Raw genomic sequence first — 19,989 nt, 5'->3', positions numbered from 1 at the left:
GGTAACCACAGTGTTCTTGAGCATAGAACACTCCCAGTGAATATCTGTTAGAAGATGCATCATGCATGTTTGCTGGAGAATGGTTGAATTAACATCAAAGGTGTCTTCTGCGGTTAGCTCATTGGCTGGTAATTCTCAGCTTTTTGCAGTCCATCACAAAATGTACTTTTCCTTTTTTTCCCTATCTATTGCTTTATTTATCTTTTTATCATTACTATTTTTAAAACTGAAGTATAGTTGATTTACAATGTTGTGCCAATCTCTGCTTTCCATCAGTGAGTCACTTATATACCTATACACATTCTTTATACCTATATATATTTCTAAATGGGCTTCCCTGGTGCCTAAGACAGTGAAGAATCTGCCTGCCATGCAGGAGACTGGGGCTTGATCCCTAGGTTTGGAAAATCCCCTGGAGAATAGAATGGCAACCCACTCCAGTGTCTTGTCTGGAGAGTTCCATATCCAGAGGAGCCTGGCAGGCTACGATCCATGGGGTCACAAAGAGTTAGACATGTTCAGTTCAGTTCAGTTGCTCAGTCGTGTCCGACTCTTTGTGACCCCATGAACCATAGCACGCCAGGTCTCCCTATCCATCACCAACTCCCGGAGTCCACCCAACCCATGTCCATTGTGTCAGTGATGCCATCCAGCCATCTCATCCTCTGTCTTCCCCTTCTCCTCCTGCCCTCAATCTTTGCCAGGATCAGGGTCTTTTCAAATGAGTCAGCTCTCCACATCAGGTGGCCAAAGTATTGGAGTTTCAGCTTCAACATTAGTCCCTCCAATGAACACCCAGGACTGATCTCCTTTAAGTTGGACTGGTTGGATCTCCTTGCAGTCCAAGGGACTCTCAAGAGTCTTCGCCAACACCACAGTTCAAAACCATCAATTCTTCTGCACTCAGCTTTCTTTCTAGTCCAACTCTCACATCCATACATGACCACTGGAAAAACCATAGCCTTGACTAGATGGACCTTTGTTGGCAAAGTAATGTCCCTGCTTTTTAATATGCTGTCTAGGTTGGTCATAACTTTCCTTCCAAGGAGTAAGCGTCTTTTAATTTCATGGCTGCAATCACTATCCACAGTGATACTGGAGCCCAGAAAAATAAAGTCAGCCACTGTTTCCACTGTTTCCCCATCTATTTGCCATGAAGTGATGGGACCAGATGCCAGGATCTTAGTTTTCTGAATGTTGAGCTTTAAGCCAACTTTTCCACTCTCTTCTTTCACTTTCATCAAGAGGCTCTTTAGTTCCTCTTCACTTTCTGCCATAACTGGGTGACTAAAACTTTAACATATTCCTATATATATTTGTTATATCTAATATACCTAAATATTCTTTTCCATAATGGTTTATCACAGGATAGTGAATACAGTTCCTTGCACTACACAGTAGGACCTTGTTGTATATTCATTCTAAATGTAATGTTAGTAGTTTGCATCTGACAACCCCAAACTCTCCCTTGTTTGGACTCCCAAGTCCATCCCTCTCCCCCCACTCCTTAGCAACCACAAGTCTGTTCTCTATGTCTGTGAATCTATTACTGCTTCAGCGATAGGTTCATTTGTGTTATATTTTAGATTCCACATTTAAGTGACATTGTATGGTATTTGTCTTTCTGACTTCACTTAGCATGATAATCCCTAGATCCATCCATGTTGCTGCAAATGGCATTCTTTTGTTCTTTTTAATGACTGAGTAGTATTCCATTGTGTATACATAGCATATCTTTATCCATTCATCTGTCTGTGGACACTTGGGCTGTTCCCATGTTTTGGCTATTGTGAAGAGTGCTGCTATGAACATAGGGGTGCATGAAGCTTTTTGAATTACAGTTTTATCTAGGTATAGTCCCAGGAGTGGATTGTTGAATCATATGGTAATTCTGTTTTCAGTTTTCTGCTGATGTACTTTCTTTTTTTTTTTTTTTTTTAATTGCAGTGAATCAACAGAGCAGATAGGCATACCTTTTCATTGTAAAGAAAGGCTTTCATTATTTTTTATGTAGTCCCCGCCTCCCCCACACCCCCTCTACACTGGCCCCCAAGGGAACACTGGCTCTCAGGTAAGATCCAGGAGTCTTCACAGTTTGGAACCCGATACCACCTTTCCTAGAATACTTGACGCTCTCGTAGGCTTCCTCTGGCAATAATGGAAAGGAGATTCGCCTTAGAATTGTGCTGCTAATAGAGGGAAGCAGAGTCTGGTTTTCACCTAATGGCTCCTGATTGGGGTCTGTTATGTCCAGTCTGAGTCGGCCCGGAACTTGGCGTCTGGCTCTGGCCGCCCCGGGTTAGGGCGGGGACCCGGCAGAGGAGGCTGCACCCCAAGGTCGTAGCGCCAAGCTGCTCCTCTCTCTGGAAGGCTAGGCGGCAGAGCGCTGGAGATGCCGTATTTGGTACTGGGCTGCTCTGCGCCAGTCAGGTGAGGCCCGGAGGTTCGCATCTTCAGATCCCTCTCTGATTACAGTCCTTGGATCCCCTTCTCAGCTCCGAAGAGGCGGTCCTAGCGAAGAGGTAGCTCGGGAAGTGGGTTTAGTGTACTTGTCACCGCTGAGAACCCGGCCCGGGACTCCCAATCCTTTGCGGTCTCGCTCAGAACTACATTTCCCAAAAGGCTCCGCGGTGATTGAAAGCTACCTCAGCCTATGGGCGGGAAAGACTTCTCGGCCTGAAGGCTGAGAGGCCAATGGCAAGAGGACGGGGGCGGTATTTTCCGGCTGCTGGCTGCCTTGCCGGGCTTCCCACCTGTGTCCCCACAGCCCTGTCACGAATCCCGGTCGGGTTCTGGGCAGGACCGCCACGGCGTAGCGGGCCGGCTGCGGCTCGGTGGTGGAGGACCCTCGCTCGGTTTTCCGTCCGGGGCTGGGCCCGGGGGCGGTGAGTGATCCGGGGAAGGAGACTGCGGCTGCAGCCTCGGAGCTGCTGAGGGGCGTGGATGGGGCTCGCCCAGCGCCCCGAGGTTGTCCCTGCCGGGTCCCTGCGCTCGCTTTTCAGAGCCCACGGGTCTTGCTGAGGAGTGGGGAGAGGTGGCTACACTTTTCTCTGCCGGCGTCGGGATAGCTCATCCTCTTAATCTTTTTCTTTCTTTTTTTTTTTTTTTCTTTTTGCTCCTCGGTGATGGTCTTCTGGTTTCAGTTTAGCTTTGCGACCCTCTGATCGCTGCACCCAGATTAGGGCCTGCAGCACCGCGAGGGAGGAGAATGGGTCTCGGTCCTAGCCGTGCGGTCATGTTCCTATTAATAAACCCAGGGAACCAACTAGTGCTTCTATGGCACTTAGACAATGGCACTTAGTCACAGCACCACAGCCTCTAGGGCCTTTGAGGTCACCTGAGGTCACCTGTACAGGGGGCAACAGACTGGGTGGGAAACAGCGTTTGTCTAACCCTGACTAAGAGTTCTCCATCCCCCTGTCTCCTGCAGGGGGGCCCTGCTGTGGGTTTGTAATGGATGTAGAAATAAAATGTTTGCTCAGACTCATTACAGTGTTCACATCCTAATGACAATATTTTTTTTTTATTAAGGTTTTAAACCAGAGAGATGATATGCATTCCCAGTACATTCTAAGTGGCCAATAGCAATATCTGTAAATGCATCAGTGTTCCCAGGAAATGTGTTTGTGTATTCTAGTAGTACCAGGTGCTTCGACAGGTAAGACAAAAGATGATAAAGAGTCAAACTTCCTCACCCCAGTCTAGTCCATTCTGCACTGAAATGCAGAATTCTTTGTAGCAGATTCAGCTTGCTGACTTGTATTTGTTTCTATTGGAAACTCTTTAAGTGGAAAAACAACAACAAAAAAAACCCAACATTATCTTATATATTTTTTGTGACTCCTACTGCCTTACAGCATGTTGATTACTGAATAACTTAATGATTCATCCAGTAACCTGACCATCTCCCCCCAAATAATTTCTTCATGATATTGATGTTGATTTTATTAATGTCTTAATGATTGTTTTCAGCCCCCAAATATTTTGTTTTATGCTTATCCCCATTAAATTTCACTTAATTTTACAGTTTATCCATGTTGGTTTTTTCAATCCATGTCTTTTGAGTCCCACTTCTGACGGCGTTAAACCTTGAAATAGAATGATACCTAGAACAGTTCCCTTTGGGCTTCTGCACAGTTAGCCCTTGAAATTGACACTAAATCTACAAGACAAGAAAAGTCAGCCTTTCTCATAACTAATCTGAGTCTAATTAAGTCTGAAATCTCCTACCTAGCTGAGGAAAATGTTGTTGGAGAGAATCCAGTGCTTTCCAGAAATCGAGTTATACCCACACACTCCCTTCTGTTTTTCTTGTCCATTGTGGACAATTTCTTCCTCAAAACATTCATGTCTTCAAAAGAGTGAGGGTTCTACAGATGTGTTTGGAGGCCCAGTCCTCACTTTGTGATGAGAAATTTGGCCAAAGGAATGATTATGTAAAAAGAGAAAAGAAGAGCATCCCTTCTGTTGTTGACAGCATTTGTTATTGTTGTTGTTCAGTCTCTAAGTCGTGTCCAAGTCTTTGCAACCCCATGGACTGCAGCATGCCAGGCTTCCCTGACCTCCAGTATCTCCCTGAATTTGCTCAGATTCATGTCCATTGAGTTGTTGATGCTATCTAACCATCTCATGCTCTGCTGGCCCCTTCTCCTCCTGCCTTCAGTCTTTCCCAGAATCAGACTCTTTTCCAGTGAGTCATCTCTTTGCATCAGGTGGTCAAAATATTAGAGCTCTAGCTTCAACATCAGTCCTTGCAGTGAATATTCAGGGTTGATTTCCTTTAGGATTGACTGGTCTGATCTCCTTGCTGTCCAAAGGACTCTCAAGAATCTTCTCCAGCACCATAATTTGAAATAATCAATTCTTCAGCACTCAGCCCCTTTATGGTCCAACTCTCACATCCATACGTGACTAATGGAAAAACCATAGCTTTGACTTTATGGACTTTTTTCAGCATTTACCTCAGAGCTGTTCTGGTTGAGGGGATTTTGTTTGGGTATGGTGGTGGCTGTCTTTCGGTTTTGAGATAATGGTGAGAATGTCTAGAGAACTCTTGATGTATACTGAGGTCTCTTGCTTTAGGAACTGATGACCCTCAGTGATGTGGCTGGGGACTTCAGGGACAAGTGGGTTACCTGGACACTGCTTAGAGAGTCCTCTTCAGGGATACCGCCCAGCACAGATACAAGAATGGGCTCCCAAAGGGTAAGGATGCAATTTTCCTTCATCTTAGCTTTATTAATATAATTTTTAAAATTTTTGGTTGTACCGAGTGGCTTGTGGGATTTTAGTTCCCTGACCAGGGATTGAACCCATGCCCCCATGCAATGGATCTTGGAGTCCTAACCACAGGACCACCAGGGAAGTCCCTTTATCTTAAACACTTTGAGAGGGCCCAGATCTGAGAAGTTTCTGGGGATGTTGGTCTCTTAGAGCTCCAGCTCTGTGTGAGAGTAATTGACACCTCCCTGGCAGAAAAAGAATGACTTCTATTTTTATGGCACTTAGTGGTTTTCAGATTTCTTTGATATTTTTCTGTCTGATTGATGTCTTACCATAGCCCTTTGATATATGTATTTTCATTCACCTTTTCCAGCTGAGGACCCTGAGACTTAAAGTTAAGTGGCAAAAGTGAGCCCAGCCCAGGTCTTTGTGGAAAAGGGAAGGTGCTCTCCCCAGAGTTTTTTTTCCCGTCACTTAAACAAACAAACCGACCCCTCCAGAGCTCTTTCTAAAATACCATGGCAACTCTGCCTTTTTTTTTTTTTTTTGGCTGTACCATGAGGCACACAGGATCTTAAATCCCTGACCAGGAATTGAACTCATGTCCCGTGTGGTGGAAGCATGGATTCTTAATCACTGGATCACCTTCTTTCTGGGATGTCTCCTTCTTTCTGCTTTACTTCATATCTATTACACAAGTAATATATATTCACTAAAGGGAAAGATAAGCAAAATGAAAACAAAAGTCATCTATTCCACTACTGAAGAGTTATGATCTAAGCATATATACAATTAAAAAAAAAAGGAAATAAAAATAATTGGGATCATACTGAATATTCAGTGGTCTATCTTACTTTCTTACACAATGTACTGTGAGTATGTTTTGACAATAATAAATATCTGTACATTAAAGTAACTACTTAGTATTTTATTATATGGAATACAGTAATTACATAAAGTTGAACCATACATTTTTGGACTACTTTTAACCTATAAACTGGCAATTTCAGATGGCTCAATCAAATGAAATTATTTCTTTGTTGGGAGCTATTTGGGTCATTTTAAATTTTCACTAGTATTGTGATGATGCTCTCTTAACTAACTGCCTTTTTAAAAGTCTTGTTTATTGAAATAACTAGTTAACAGTTAGCTAATATATATATTTTTGCACAATGTCCTTTTTTTGTTTGTTTACTTTTGTTCATTTCTTTAGACTCTCTAGAAATTTCTGGGTTTGAGAATAGATACATTTCTAAGATATTTGGTATTTTTGCCAAATGCCTTCCAAAAAGACTGAATCAATTTATTTATTTCTGTTAGCATTATATGAAGTGTCTATTTCTTCATATTCTATCTATCACGGGGGGTACCGTAATCTAAGAGTGTAGGTAAAATAATAGTGATAGCTAACATTTATTGAGGACTTAATCATTTCATCCTCATGACAAGTCTATAAGGTAGGTCTTTTTAACTAAATGAAATGTATTTATTTATTTTTGGCTGTGCTGGGTCTTTGTTGCTGCACAGACTTTTTTCTAGTTGCAGTGCAAGGGCTTCTCATTGCAGTGGCTTCTCTTGTTGCAGAGCACGAGCTCTTGGGTGCTTGGGCTTCAGCAATTACGGCACATGGACTCTAGAGTACTCCCAGGCTCGAGAGTATAGGCGCAGTAGTTGTGGTGCACAGGCTTAGTTGCCTCTCGGCATGTGAGATCTTTCCCCAAACCAGGAATTGAACCTGTGTTCCCTGCATTAGTGACTTTAGGAACATAGTAGTTCCATGGCTTGGGGATCCTCCCAGACCGGGGGTTCAAACCCATGTCTCCTGCATTGGCAGTCGGATTCTTTACCACTGAGGCACCAGGGAAGCCCTGAGGTGGGTTTTATCATTATCCCTAATTTATAGATGAAGACACAGAGACACAGGGAGTTTAAGTAACGTTCCTGAGGTCACACATCTAGTCAGAGACATAGTTAGGATTCAAATTCAGACAATAAGACTCCTGTGTTTGCACTCTTTACCTTTATACTATATTCCCTGTGTGTCGTTGTTTTAATCTGAATTTCTTTGGCTAATGATGAGTTAAAAGTTTTTCACATATTTATAGGCTGCTTTATTTTTTTGTGTGAATTGCCCATTCATGTCCTTTGTCCTTTCTTTTTTTTTCCACTACAAGTGTTTGTCTTTTTCTCATGGTCGTATTGACTGCTGCCCTTCTGGGAAAATTTAAAAACCAAACATTATAGTTAACTTCCTTGATTCTTTCTAAGGGTGAGGTCATGGCGGCTTTGTTTTGATAAAGTTATCTCTCCGCAGGAGTTTAGCCTTGTGCCTCGAGGGATGAGTTATTGTGCTTATTCTAGAGTTCCTATCACCCAAGTCTGATTTTTTTTTTTTTAAATGGGAAGCAAAGAGCTTTTTCTCAGCCTCTTGGGAGATCATCCTGTTTTATCACGCCATCATGGCTGCCCTTTTCATTTTTATTTATTTATTTTTGGCTGCACTGGGCCTTTGGTGGTGCACACAGGCTTCCTCTAGTTGCAGTGCACAGTCTCCTCATTACAGGGGCTTCTCACTGCAGGGCTCGGTAATTCTGGTGCACTGGCTTAGTTGTCCTGCAGCATGCGGAATGTTCCCGAAACAGACCAGGGATCTAATCTGTGTCCCCTGTATTAGCAGGTGGATTTGTAACCACTGGACCACCGAACATACATCAGAATTTCCTGGGGTGGTCTCCTTTACCTGGGGAAGAAGAGGGGCTTGCATTTTCTCAAGCCTTCTGTGATGGCTCAAATTAATATCCTGTGTTCACCTTCCTTATAGGATTTCGAAACCAAGTGTAATCTCCCAGCTGGAGCAGAAAGAAGAGGCATGGGTCCTTCCACTGCAAAATTTTGAGGCAAGGAAGATCCTGAGGGAAAGTCACACAGGTGAGATGTGTTGCCTGGAGGGTAGAAATCTAGCATTTCAGCCCCTGTTTAGTTAAGGAATTTGGAATGCTGCCCTAGACTTTTTAAAAAATTGTATTTATTTTTGGCTGTGCTGGGTCATCATTGCTTCATGCGGGCTTTCTCTAGTTGTGGCGAGCAGGGGTTACTCTCTACTTGCGGTGCATGGGCTTCTCATTGCAGTGGCTTCTCTTGTTACAATGTGCAGACTTTAGAGCTCGTGGGCTCAGTAGTTGTGGTTCACAGGCTTAGTTGTCCTGCAGAATGTGGGATATCCCTGACCAGGGATTGAACCTGCATCCCCTGCATTGGCAGGCGAATTCTTCACCACTGAGCCAGCAGGGAAACCCTGCCCTCGACTTTGTTCTTGCTATTAGAAGTTTAACTTTGACTTCCTGGACCATCAGTCATTGACCAAATAAAGCCTTCATTTAAATTAAACCTTTCACTTTTGTCTAGACTCTAACATCATTGAAAAAAGTTACCCAGTTCTGACAATATGTGCTTTACTCTTGATATCAAGGTCACCTCAGGGTTCATTGGACCATCTTAAAATAAAAAGGGCTTGGGAATTCCTTCTGTCATGAATGGGAAGCTCAGTGATCTTCAGTAAACTCTTCAGGAATCAAAATGAGAGTAGTCAGACTAAATGTGGTCTGTCGCAAAAACACTAATTTTAATCTTCTTACTGCTTTCTGCTGATCTTTCCTGATTGATGTTTAGTCGCTAAGTTGTGTCTGGCTCTTTTTCAACCCCATGGACTGTAGCCTGCTAGGCTCCTCTGTCCATGGGATTCTCTAGGCAAGAAAACTGGAGTGGGTTGCCATATCCTCCTCCAGGGGATCTTCCCGACCCAGGGATTGATCCTGAATCTCCTGAATTGACAGGTGGATTCTTTACCACTGAGCCACCAGGGATATACTCTTCAGGAATCAGAATGAGAGTAGTCAGATTAAATGTGGTCTGTAGCAAAAATACTAATTTTACTCTTTCTTGCTGCTTTCTGATGATCTTTCCTGAAAAGTAATAACTTCATCCTGTGTTACTTCTGTTAACTTTACAGAATTTAAGCATCAGGTGGTACAACTCGATCAGGACGTTTCCGAAACTGCAGAACCATGTGGAACATCCTCAGAAGGGGCCAATAAAGATATTTCTCCTCCTCCTAGCTGGGGAGGAAACTGGGAGAGGGGTCTTGAGTTAGAAGGGCAGCATGGTACCCTCTTGGGAGAGGGTCAGCAGGGGCCCTTTTCACAGGAGAAGGAATTAAACAAGCTCCTGGAAGGATATATAGGAAAGAAGCTGGTGTGTGTGGAATGTGGGAGAAGCTTTAACCAGAGCTCCTATCTCATAAGGCACCGAAGAACCCATACTGGCGAGAGGCCCTATAAGTGCATGGAGTGTGGGAAAGGCTTCAAACAGAGTTCAGACCTCATCACCCACCGCAGAACACACACAGGAGAGAAACCCTACCAGTGCCACAGGTGTGAGAAAAAATTCAGCGACAGCTCGACCCTCATCAAACATCAGAGAACCCACACGGGCGAGAGACCCCACCAGTGCCCTGAGTGTGGGAAGACTTTTGCACGGAAACCTCACCTCACGGTGCACCAGAGAACCCACACCGGGGAGAAGCCCTACGTGTGCCTTCAGTGTCACAAGAGCTTCAGTCGAAGCTCCAATTTCATCACCCACCAGAGGACCCACACCGGAGTGAAGCCCTACAGGTGTCGCGACTGCGGGGAGAGTTTCGGCCAGAGCTCGGATCTGATTAAGCACCAGCGGACCCACACGGGAGAGCGGCCCTTCAAGTGCCCCGAGTGCGGGAAGGGCTTCCGAGATAGCTCTCATTTTGTGGCCCACATGAGCACTCACTCGGGAGAAAGGCCTTTCAGCTGTCCTTACTGCCACAAGAGTTTCAGTCAGAGCTCGCACCTGGTCACGCACCAGAGGACACACACGGGCGAGAGGCCTTTTAAGTGCGATGGCTGTGGGAAGGGTTTTGCCGACAGCTCTGCCCTGGTCAAGCACCAGCGGATCCACACCGGAGAAAGACCCTATAAATGTGGCGAATGCGGCAAGAGCTTCAACCAGAGCTCTCACTTCATCACCCACCAGCGGATCCACTTGGGAGACAGACCCTATCGCTGCCCCGAGTGCGGCAAAACCTTCAATCAGCGTTCCCATTTCCTCACACACCAGAGAACGCACACAGGAGAGAAACCCTTTCACTGCAGTGAATGCGACAAGAGCTTCCGGCAGAAAGCACACCTTTTGTGCCATCAGAACACTCACCTGATGTAGGAAATAGTCTTTCGTGCTTCTCCTCCCTTCCAAATTTCCGTCGCTGTTGTCTTTGTTTCTGTTTTTTCTTGGCTGCGCTGCAAGGCACATGGAACCTTAATTCTCTATGTGCATGCTCGGTCGCTCAGTCATGTCCAACTCTTTGCAACTCCATGGACTGTAGCCCGCCAGCTCCTCTGTCCATGGGAGTTCCCAGGCAAGAATACTGGAGTGGACTGCCATTTCCTTCTCCAGAGGATCTTCCCGACCCAGGGATGGAGACCAAGGGTCAAACCTTGCATTAGAAGTTCGGAGTTTCAGCCACTGGACCACCAGGAGGTCCCACTGCTATTATCTCTAAGTGCTCCAAATAGAGAAAAGCTGAGCATTGGTAGCTCATGTCAGGTCCTAATCTGTTCTCTTTTTCTGTTTTTTCATGGCAAGGATAAACCTAGAGGGTCCAAACAGTGTTCTAAACACAAAAAGCATTCCTTCAGTGTTTTTGACTGACTCATAGAGAAATGTGAGTTTTGTGGTTGATGCCTGGTTACTAAAAGAGAAGTGAGATAAATGTAGTCATTCTATCATTGTGTGTGTGCTAAGTCCCTTTGGTCCTATCTAACTCTTTGTGACCCCATGGGACTGTAGGTCACCAGGCTCCTCTGGCCATGTGATTCTCCAGGCAAGAATACTGGAGTGGGTTGCCATTTCCTCCTCCGGGGATCTTCCTGACCCAGGGATCCAACCCAGGTTGCTTGCATTGCTGGCAGATTCTTTACCGCTGAGCCAACAGGGAAGCCCTAAATGACTCATTATGGGTCATGTAATTAACTCACAGAAAAACCAGAATCTGTCTGCAGGTCTCCTCTTCCACAACATGGAACAGACCAGCTCTGGGATTTGTTAGAGCATCTCTGAGACACCACACAACTGAAGGAACCATATTATGTCCATTAAACCACTCTGAAATTGGAGAAGATGTGGGGAGGTAGCCTAGGTTCCCAATAACTTTACAGGGTCCGATGCTGGGGTCCTTGATCCTCATGGAAGATGTAAGTGGGTAAGGAGGGAGTTGGGTATTGAACACTCTGGAGAGAAAAGTGGGAGACTGAAGGTTTTTCTTTCAAGCTTTCCTATGTCAATACAGACTAACAGATCAGCCTTGGAACACTAGTTCTCTTCCAGTATATGGAGTGCCATCTGAGTGCTAAAACAGGGGCTAGAACTCAGATGATGACCTAAACACTTTCTTTAATAGATAATTGATCAGGGGGACTTCCCTGGTGGTCCAGTGGCTGAGGCTCCATGCTCCCAGTGCAGGGGGTCCAGGTTCTGTCCTTGGTCAGGGAACTAGATCCCACCTGCCAAAACTAAGCATTCAAATACCACAACTAAAGATTCTGCATGCCTCAATGAAGTGCTGGTGCAGTCAAATAAATAAAAATAAGTATTAAAAAATTTATGTCATTTATTGTGCCCATCTTTGCATGAAATGTTCCCTTGGTATCTCTGATTTTCTTGAAGAGATCTCTAGCCTTTCCCATTCTATTGTTTTCCTCTATTTCTTTGCATTGATCATTGAGGAAGGCTTTCTTATCTCTCCTTGCTATTCTTTGGAACTCTGCAAAAACCCAGTCAACCCTCAAGGAAATCAGTCCTGAACATTCATTGGAAGGACTGATGCTGAAACTGAAACTCCAATACTTTGACCACCTGATACGAAGAACTGACTCATTGGAAAAGACCCTGATGCTGGGAAAGATTGAAGGCAAGAGGATAAGGGGACGACAGAGGATGAAAGTTGGAGAGCATCACTGACTTGATGAACATGAGTTTGAGCAAGCTTCAGGAGTTGGTGATGGACAAGGAAGCCTGGTGTGCTGCAGTCCATGGGGTTGCAAAGAATCAGACACGAGTGAGTGATTAAACTGAACTGAAAGTATTAAAAAATAGATAATTGAATGGGAAAAAAAATCTGGTTAATTCAGTGCTATAAGTTCATAAAATGTGATCCCTGACCAGCAGCATTATCATCATCTGGGAACTTGTTAGAAATGCAAGTTCTAAGTCCCCATCCCAGACTTACTGAATTGGAAGCTAGGGGTGGGACCTAACAATATGTGTTTTATTTAAAAATTTTTTTCAAAGATTTTTTTTTAATGTGGACCATTTTTTAAAAAGTCTTTATTGGATTTGTTACAATATTGCTTCTGTTTTTTTTTTTTTTTTTAACTTTGCTTTTCTCACCGCAAGCTCCATGGGATCTTTGCTCCCTGACCACAGATCAAACCTGTGTTGCCTGCATTGGAAGGCAAAGTATTAACCACTGGACTACAAGGAAAGTCCCACAACATGTGTTTTAATAAGCCCTCCAGGTGATTATTATGCATGCCCAAGTTTGAGAACCACAGCTTTAAAAGATAGCTCTTCTACTAAAGGCAGCCACAGTACTATTATTGTTCCTACAAAAAATTAACAAGATTTTGTAATACTCCAAATACTAATACAAATACTGCAGTCAGTGTTCACATTTCCCTAATTATCTTATGTTTTTTTATTTTTATTTTTACTTTACATGTCTTTTGGTCGTGCTGAATGGTTTTCAGGATCTTAGTTCCCTGACCAGGGATTGAACTCAGGCAGAGTCCTAACTGCTGGACCACCAGGGAAGTCCCCGTTTTTATTTTTCAGTTTGTTTTGAATCAAAATCCAGATAAGATCTTTGCATTCAACTGATTGATATGTTCCTTACAGAAGTCATCTCTCTTCTCTCTCCTTTCCTTGTATTTCATTTGTTGGGAAAAACAAAAACAAAAACAAAAAACTTGTCCTTTAAGTGTCTACAGGTCTGTATTTTGCTAATTTCAACCTATGGGATCCTTTAACATGCTCCTCATCATCTGCTTTCCTAATGTTGGTAGTTGGATCTGTAAATATGATCAGATTCAGATTTAGGGAAGGGTAAGGCAAGAATGGGCTTCCCTGGTAGCTCAGTGGTAAACAATCTGGCTGCCAGTGCAGGAGATGTGAGATCAATCCCTGGGTCATTAAGATCCCCTGGAGAAGGAAATGGTAACCCTCTCCAGTATTGTTGCCTGGGGAATAAAAAGATCCTGATGCTGGGAAAGATTGAAGGCAAAAGGAGAAGGGGGAGGCAGAGGATGAGATGGTTGGATATCATCACCAACTCAGTGGACGTGAATTTGAGCAAACTCCAGGAGACAATGTAGAACAGAGGAGTCTGGTGGGCTCCAGTCCATGGGGTCGCAAAGACCCGAACATGACTGAGTGACTAAACAACAACAATATGGGCAATAACACTCCATAGTGATCTTATGCACTTCTGTCAGGAAGCACCTGATACCTCTTTTTGTCTCTTTTCTTATGAAGTTGGCTACCATTGATAAGCCCTTATTTCACTTGGGTTTGCCAAATGCTTTTATATCTGTCATCCTTCTTCATCTATTAGCTGAAATACTTTTTTTTTTTTCTCATTTTTGCAACAAGCTTTTATTACTTTTTTGAAATACTTCTTTAAAGAGAACTCCCCCAATCAACTATTTGGTTTCCCTGAGGTACAGCTTGTATAGGAACAACAGTTGCTTGATTAGAACCCCTCTGATTTCTTCTTAATAAAAGTATATAAATGTGGGCCTCCATGCCTTAGATTTTAAATGCCTTCCAGTGAGAGACTCTGCTCTGACAGGACATTTATAAATGCATAAGTCTCAGAATAAATTTCTTCTAATGGCCTCTGATGTTTTTCTCCTGCTTACACCCCTCTAGTTTGACTAGGTTCTCCAGAAAGCCGTGTGCTAAAGAGCTCAGAAAACACTTGAGTGATTCCTTAGGGATGGACTTGCTAAGTTGCCAATTAATATTGGGTTGACCAAAGAGTTGGTTCAGGTTTTTCCATAAGATGTTACAGTAAAATCTGAAGGGAAATTTTGGCCAACTCAGTATTTCTTGACCCAGGCCTGAAAACAGGAGAGGAAATTACATTCCCATTAGCTGGGAATGGTTTTTCAGCCCTTTCATGGTACTATATGAGCATATCATCTTCATTTATCGTATCTATCCAAGCACTGTTCTAAGTCAGATACAATCAGTATGTTAAATAACCAGGGAAGTCCCATATCCTATTTTATTTTCATCAAAGCCCTTATACCTGTCTGATCTTTTCCTGTTTACTTGTTTTGGTAAACATTATGGTAGGAGGGTGGGGAAGATCCCCTGGAGAAGGAAACGGCAACCCACTCCAGTACTCTTGTCTGGAGAATTCCATGGATGGAGGAGCGGAACAGGCTGCAGTCCGTGGAATCACAAAGAGTCGGACACAACTGTGCAACTAACTTTCAGTGGTAGGTGGGAGCCATCTCTCCTACTTGCCATTCTTTCCCTGGTACCTAAAACAGTGCCTGGCATGTACTAGGTGCTCAGTAAACATTCATTGGATGAATTCTTGGAGGCATGCTCATAGGCAAGGAACTCGTGCTGGAAAAGCAGTGGTGTGAGACGAAGAGGGACAGATGGGTGAGAGTTACACCAGGGAGGCTATTAGTTGCCAAACTGAGTGTGGATATTATTCTCTGGGGGAATGGAGTGTCTGTCCTCAATGATGGTTTTCCAATAGAGGAGAGGCATGATCATTGTTTAAGGAAGTTTGATTGGGCAGCCATGTGTAAATCACATTCCACAGGGAAAAATGAAAAGCATTGCCTCAATGCATGATATCAAGGGCTTAGTGTCTGGCCCATAGTAGCTCTCCAATAGATGACTGTTAATCACCAAGCACTGTGGCAGGCACTGGGAGATACAGAACAAAAAGGCAAGACCATTAAACCTTCTTTCTACCTCAAAAGAATTCTTCCTAAACCCTACTGTCACATTCCTCCCCTCCCCAACCTTTTTAAACAATTTTGTTTTCTATGTCTGTGAAGACTCACTATATTTTAAAAAACTATTTTATTTATTTATTTGGCTGTGTTGAAGCCAAATAAATAGTTGCAGCACAAGGAATCTTCACTGGGTCATGGGAATCTTTCGATTCGGCACACAGATTCTCTCTAGTTGTGGTGCAGGGGCTCAATAGCTCAGCAGCACATGGGATCTTAGTTCCCCAACCAGGGATCAAACCTGTGTTACCTGCCTTGCAAAGTGGATTCTTAACCACTGGACTACCAGGGAAGTCCCCTTCTCCTTTTTGTCAAACTTCCATTAATATGTATCATATTCTCAGGGCTATCATGTCCAGGCTCTTTTAATTGAGCGTCTCACCTCCACGATACCTTTGGCTTAGATTTCTCTTTCCCCCTCTTTCCTGTATTTTGCTGGTGCTGAGTCATGGAACTTGTCTCCACACTGCCCCCCACCTTTTTAATTGTAAAAGCACCATGTGCTTTTTGTAAAATTCTCCAAACAGTACAGAAGTGCCCACAGTAAAAAAAAAAAAAAAGAAAAGAAAATGCCTCGATTTTTCCTACTCCTTCCCACAATGTCACTCCCCAGAATTCACCCCTGTAACCATCTGGCTTCCCAAATCTTGTTCCTAGCTCCTGTTTTCCATCCGCACTCCAGCCTCTAAACTAAAGAGATGGTTTTTCATCTGTTCTCAATGATATTTCCCTTCAGTTCAACTAAAAAAATACCAAAAATTTATTGAGTGCTATACACCAAGTATCAATAACCTCAGATATGCAGATGATACCATCCTTATGGCAGAAAGTGAAGAAGGGCTAAAGAGCCTCTTGATGAAAGTGAAAGAGGAGAGTGAACAAGTTGGCTTAAAGCTCAACATTCAGAAAACTAAGATCATGGCATCTGGTCACATCACTTCATGGCAAATAGATAGGGAAACAATGGAAACAGTGGCAGACTTTATTTTTTGGGGGTCCAGAATCACTGCAGATGGTGACTGCAGCCATGAAATGAAAAGACACTTGCTCCTTGGAAGGAAAGTTATAACCAACCTAGACCAACAAAGGTCCGTCTAGTCAAGGCTATGGTTTTTCCAGTGGTCATGTATGGATGTGAGAGTTGGACTATAAAGAAAGCTGAGTGCCAAAAAATTGATGTTTTTGAACTGTGGTGTTGGAGAACACTCTTGAGAGTCTCTTGGACTGCAAGGAGATCCAACCAGTCCATCCTAAAGGAAATCAGTCCTTGGTGTTCATCGGAAGGACTGATGTTAAAGCTGAAACTCCAATACTGTGGCCACCTGATGAGAAGAGCTGACTCATTGAAAAAGACCCTGATGCTGGGAAAGATTGAAGGCGGGAGGAGAAGGGGATGACAGAGGATGAGATGCTTGGATGGCATGACTGACTCAATGGACATGAGTTTGAGTAGGCTCCGGGAGTTGGTAATGGACAGGGAAGTCTGGCGTGCTGCAGTCCATGGGGTAACAAAGAGTTGGATATGACTGAGTGACTGAACTGATACACCAAGTCCTACACCAGATACAAGAGGTATAAAGACAAAACAATGAAAGAGTTCCACATTTAAAAAGCTGTTACACTTGGGCAAGTTACTCTCTCTGATCCTTATTTCTTTACCTGTAAAGTGGGGATAAGCCTCCATAGGGTCAATGAGGATTAATGAGATGATACATAGCAAACTCTTTGCATAGTACCTGGTATGTTGTGTGTGTTCTGTAAATGTTGATAACAACAATGATAATGATCTCATCTTTGCTTTGTAGGAGTTTATAGTTTAAAGAGGAAATTCAAAGAATAAGAATTATGGAGGTGAAGAGGGGCTTCCCTGGTTGGTCCAGTGATAAAGAATTCACCTTTCAATGCAGGGGATGCAGGTTCAATCCTTGGTCAGGGAACTAAGATTCCACATGTCACAGGGCAACCAAGCCTGCAACTGAAACTACAGAGTCTGCATGTGAGGACCCAGCACAGCCAAAAAAAAAAAAAAAGAAGAAGAAAAATATTGTTGGAAAGTGGGAGGCAGGCAGTTTAAATAAAATTAAAAGGTAGAGGTAGAGAGCTGGGAGACTAAAAAGTGATAGCTTGGCCTCAACCTCTAAGAGTATTTCTCAAAGCATGAGTCGAAAACTACCTGCATTCCTCCTACTGAGGTGCTTGTTTAAAATGCAGATTTAGTGGCCCCACCTCCAGCAAATATGGTAAATTCACACAGTGGAATTGTTGAATACATCTGGACAAATGAATAAACTATAGTTGTATCTATTAACATAGATAGGCCTCAATAACTCAATATTGAGAGCGAAAAATAAGATGCAGAAAATACATATAGTAAGGACCAAAATACAATACAGATTAAAACAGACAAAACCAAATACTATATTGCTTAAGCAATAAGCACAAACTGTCATGAAAAACAAAGGGTTTATTAATATAAAATTCAAAGTAGAGGTTAGTTGGAATGGGGAAGAAGGATGCTCAGGGTTTTTTTCTATTTCTTAAGCTGGATGCTAAGCACAGATATTCTTTTAATCATAGAATTATAATTCTTTAACTTCCTAGTGGTCCAATGGTTAAAACTTCACCTTCTAAAGCAGGTGGTTAGGTCCCATCTCTGGTCAGGGTGCTAAGATCCCACATGCCTAGCGGCTGAAAAACCAAAACAAAACAAAAGCAATATTGTAACAATTTCAATAAAGACTTAAAAAAATGGTCCACATTTTAAAAAATCTTTAAAAGATCAATTAATATGCATTGTTTATATACGCTTGACTTTTAATTTATAAGATATTTCACAAGAGAAAAAAAAGCAAATAAGAAAACAATACTCTTCCACAAACAAATCTTTTCCACTTAAATCTCATAGAGATGAGTTACACTAAGAAGAGATAAAAAAAAAAAAGACAGTCCAGAATGCCTGAGTCCAAACAGACACCAACCAGGAAAATCTCCTCCATTTATTCTAAATCACACACTCACACTTTGTCACTTTTCCTTCAGCTAAAAAACAAACCCTCCCTTTATGTACATCAATTAGTGCAAACAAGCACTCAGAAGATTACAGGCTTACCCTCCTATAAACAGCCAAACTCAGACCCTCTGTTTGAATGGAGGATGACCTGCTATATTAATAATGCTCTTGAGAACATCCTTATTTTTTCCTCTCAGAAAAAAAATATTTCCACATTTTGGATTATTTCCACAGGGTGTGAACACTTTTACAGCTCTCGTTGCTAGCTGCCAAATCGTTTTCTGAGTGAATTGAACCAATTTACAATGCTACCAGTCATAAATGACTGCTAGTTTCACCACACCCTTATCCTCGAAAAACACTTTTGCTAATACAATAGACTTGATCCTTACATATTGTTTTAATTTGCATTTCTTTATCAGTGAAATTAAACATTTTTTCCAATGTCAGCTTCTTTATTTCTTCTGTTGTCATTTGTTTATTTAGGATATAGGATCAGAATCAAAGAACTCCACTATTTGACTTTCAGGAAGTCACTTTTTTCCTGTTCCCTTCCCCTCCCTGCTTTATTATTTTTTAAATGTTCATTTTAGAAATATCAGAAAATAGAATTCAGCAAACAAGAAAGGTAAAATCAGCTGCTACTCCACCTACCAGTGATAACCACTACTGTTAATTGGATATCCTTTTAACTTCTTCTCTAACAACCTAAACTTTCTGAGCATTTTCCCCCACTTATAAAATGGGAATACTTGTCTCTCAAGTTGATAATTAAATGAGCTGGTGTAGGTGAAAGTGATTTATAAGGTACAGGATGTTTTATAATTACGAGTTGCTGTGCTTATGATATAAAACACCCTTTACCGTGCCAAATAGAACGGTGGTACTTTGTTCCCTGGATGTAGCCTGCTGGAACATCCTTCCCTCTAGAATGACTTCTGCTCAATTCTTCTGAATAAACAAGCATCCACTTTAACAAAAATAATTTTATTTATTTATTTTTGGCTGCTCTGGGTCTTCGTTGCTGTGCTCATAGTCTAGTTCCAGAGAGCGGGGACTACTCTCCAGTTGCAGTGTGAAGGCTTCTGTTTGCGGTGGGCTTTCTCGTTGCAAAGCACAGGCCCTGGGGCAGGCGGGCTTCAGGAGTCGCTTCGATGTGGGCTCAGTAGTTGGGGCTCCCGGGCTCAAGAGCACAGGCTCAGTAGTTGTGGCCCACAGGATCCACGGCATGTGGGATCCTCCCAGACCAGGGACGGAACTTGTGTGTCCCATACTGGAAGGTAGATTCTTTACCACTGAGCCACCAGGGAAGCCCCACTTATTATTATTTTTTTTAATCAGTATGTAAGCTATACAAAAGGGGAAATTCCCTGGTGGTCCCGTGGTTAGGACTCAGCCCTTTCATTCCGTGGACTGGGGTTCCATCCCTGGTCAGGGAACTAAGATCCTGCAAGCCGTGTGGTGGCATAGCAAAAAAAAAAAAAAAAGGTGTACAAAAGTTACAAAGAGGAGAGGAAAGAACAACTGTGTACCTGCCCTTCGGCTTAAGAAATTAAAAAAAAAAAAAAAAAGGAACGAAGATTTTACCACTACACTTAAACGTTCCTGTGACTTCCTCCCCAGTTACAGCCT

At 42.8% G+C, this 19,989-nt stretch overlaps 1 protein-coding gene across 1 annotated transcript; it reads left to right on the top strand.

The window, feature by feature from the left end:
* The first annotated feature begins 2,754 nt into the window (after positions 1-2,754).
* Positions 2,755-14,392, top strand: ZNF774 (zinc finger protein 774). The gene is made up of 5 exons (XM_061158767.1): positions 2,755-2,885; positions 3,532-3,658; positions 5,083-5,205; positions 8,045-8,151; positions 9,233-14,392. The coding sequence occupies exons 3-5, from the start codon at positions 5,102-5,104 to the stop codon at positions 10,471-10,473; spliced, it is 1,452 nt and encodes a 483-aa protein (XP_061014750.1). The 5' UTR covers positions 2,755-2,885; positions 3,532-3,658; positions 5,083-5,101; the 3' UTR covers positions 10,474-14,392.
* Positions 14,393-19,989: the final 5,597 nt, after the last annotated feature.

Source organism: Dama dama, chromosome 13 (assembly GCF_033118175.1).
Source record: "Dama dama isolate Ldn47 chromosome 13, ASM3311817v1, whole genome shotgun sequence".
Taxonomy (NCBI): Eukaryota; Metazoa; Chordata; class Mammalia; order Artiodactyla; family Cervidae; genus Dama; species Dama dama.
The sequence above is the reverse complement of the archived record's forward strand: the minus strand, read 5'-3'. Positions and strand labels throughout refer to the sequence as shown.

Excerpts from the sequence above, each read along its gene's own strand:
- ZNF774 (XM_061158767.1), top strand. The coding sequence starts at position 5,102 with ATGTGGCTGGGGACTTCAGGGACAAGTGGGTTACCTGGACACTGCTTA. Across the intron at positions 5,206-8,044 it reads CAAGAATGGGCTCCCAAAGG|GATTTCGAAACCAAGTGTAA; the intron begins GTAAGGATGCAA and ends CCTTCCTTATAG. Across the intron at positions 8,152-9,232 it reads CCTGAGGGAAAGTCACACAG|AATTTAAGCATCAGGTGGTA; the intron begins GTGAGATGTGTT and ends TTAACTTTACAG.